General features: G+C 65.8%; 1 protein-coding gene across 2 annotated transcripts in view; it reads right to left on the bottom strand.

The window, feature by feature from the left end:
- The window catches only part of LOC113406963 (rho family-interacting cell polarization regulator 1-like), a 10,169-nt gene that overhangs the window by 2,815 nt on the left and 5,377 nt on the right, over positions 1-1,977 (bottom strand). For both annotated transcript variants that reach the window (XM_029912031.1, XM_026653882.1), the window contains 4 exons: positions 1,401-1,575; positions 950-1,085; positions 559-720; positions 78-236 (listed from right to left, as the gene is read on the bottom strand). In XM_029912031.1, coding sequence (XP_029767891.1) covers positions 78-236; positions 559-720; positions 950-1,085; positions 1,401-1,575 — 632 coding nt within the window. The remainder of the gene's footprint in view (positions 1-77; positions 237-558; positions 721-949; positions 1,086-1,400; positions 1,576-1,977) is intronic.

Raw genomic sequence — 1,977 nt, 5'->3', positions numbered from 1 at the left:
ACCCCTTGAGCACAGGAAGCGCACCAGTGCCCCGCCTGTGCCAGCGCTGGAGCTATGAGGGGACTGCAGGCTCTTACCTTCCTCAGCCAGCTCCATGACGTAGGCATCCAGTGTAGACACGGGGAGCGACTCGAAGTGGCTCCAGTACTGGAAGATGGTGAGCTGCTCACCCTGGCTACTCCCAGGGCGCTTGGGCAGCCGCCGGTCCAGCACATCCTCCACAAGCTTCACGCACACTGCAGGGAGAGGGCACCAGGTTAGTACCCCTGGGGCAGCCCGGGCACCTCCCTGGCACAATGCCCCAAGGCCGTCTGGGTTGGCACCAAAACGGCCCCCTCCAGCAGGTTGATACTTTGCCACCACTGGCATTTCCTGGAGGGGCGGGACAGGCTGGCCAAAGCAGACGACTGGGAGGCAGGACTCCTGGGTTCTTTTCTCGGCTCTCAGAGTCACTCTGTGCCCGGGTGGGGGAGCCAGAGAAGGCCAATTGGAGCTGAGCCATTGCCCAGAGCTCTCAGCCCATCCAGGCAGTGCGGGGTGCCCCAAGACTGCACTCACCTGAGTCTGCCAGGCCCGGCTGCCGCTCAGCCACGGGTGCTGCATACTGGGCACTGAGCGTGCGCAGGAACCGCTCCACGGGGCAGGTGTACACATTGGGCTGCTCCACGCAGCGGTCCCAGAAGGCCAGCACCCCCTCCTTCCGGGTGGAGAACTGCACCACTGTGGGCAGAGACACGGTCAGGGCCATCCGCGCCCAGCACGGGGCACGCTGCTGGCACTGCCAGCATAGGGGCAGGCTTCGCTCGCCATCACCGGGACTGCGTCAGGGAGCCCAGCACAGACCCCAGTGGCGAGCCCCAGCCCTCTGACCCCAGCACACACTCTGGCAGGCAGTACTCCGTGGTGCCCGTCCGTGGGCTTGGGATGGGCGCTGTGCCAGGACCTTTACCTTCCGCTGCAACGTTGGCCACTCCCGATTTCTCCTCCGTCAGCTGGCAGACAATCTCCAGCACCTGCGCTTCCCTCATCAGCTTGTCCAGGGCGTACATCTCCCGGCACCGCAGCGGCCCAAATGTGCCCAATTTCTGCAAGTCACAGACATGTCAGCGCTTGGGGGCAGGATCAGTGCCTGGGGGTGCCTGCACACTCCCAGCGTGCCCGTCTACCTTCAGAGCTGGGGGCAGCAGCTGTCACGGCTCGTGCCAGCCCGCAGCATCCCTCGGTGTTGGCCAAGGGGGAGTCTGTGCTTGGGCTGGCTGGTGCCACCCCACCAGGCACTTCAGAGGTTGCCAGCCTGGCGCCCCGCCGGCCCCCCACTCTGCAGGAGCCTTCAGCAAGGCCGCAGCCCCGCGTGCCAGCAGATGCCCCCCGCCACACGGCTTCCCATTCCGCACACTCACCAGCAGCAGGCGGTTGCAGTTACTGAGGTGCAGCACCACGGCCCTGTCCAGGAACTCATTGCCGGTGCTCATGGGGTCAGAGCTGCCCTCAGAGCCGCTGCACGTGCCGGTGTCCTCGGCCGTCGCCTCGCAGCCTCCCAATGCCCCGCCCGCAGCACGAGCCCCGCCAGCCCTCCTGCAGGAACGGGGGGGACACGTAAACACACGCCCACAAAGCAAGGGAACCCCCCCCACCTCAGCCACAGGCGCCAACTGTCCTGCCCCGAGGAACAGCCTCCAGCTCCCAGGGCTGGGGGTTAAATCCTTCCAGTTCTGCTGCAGGTGAACTTGCAACAAAGGAAGAAAAAAAGAGCCATGGTTTACGTAGGACCTCCTTACTGAGCACCCTGCTGCTGCTGAGCCCGCAGACAACACGCACGCTCATCCCCACCCCCAACGGCCCCAGTGCTCCGAGACGCGCAGGCACAGCTGTGGGGCAGCAGGCCCCTCTGTGCATGGAGGGGCAGGTGGGGCACTCCAGGGGCTGGGTGCTCACCCCCAGCACCCGCTGCCGCCCTGCGAGCACAGAACCCAGGAG

Source organism: Terrapene carolina, unplaced genomic scaffold (genome assembly GCF_002925995.2).
Source record: "Terrapene carolina triunguis isolate 2854851 unplaced genomic scaffold, T_m_triunguis-2.0 Scaffold167, whole genome shotgun sequence".
NCBI classification, from domain to species: domain Eukaryota; kingdom Metazoa; phylum Chordata; order Testudines; family Emydidae; genus Terrapene; species Terrapene triunguis.
This window is presented reverse-complemented; position numbering and strand designations above follow the sequence as displayed.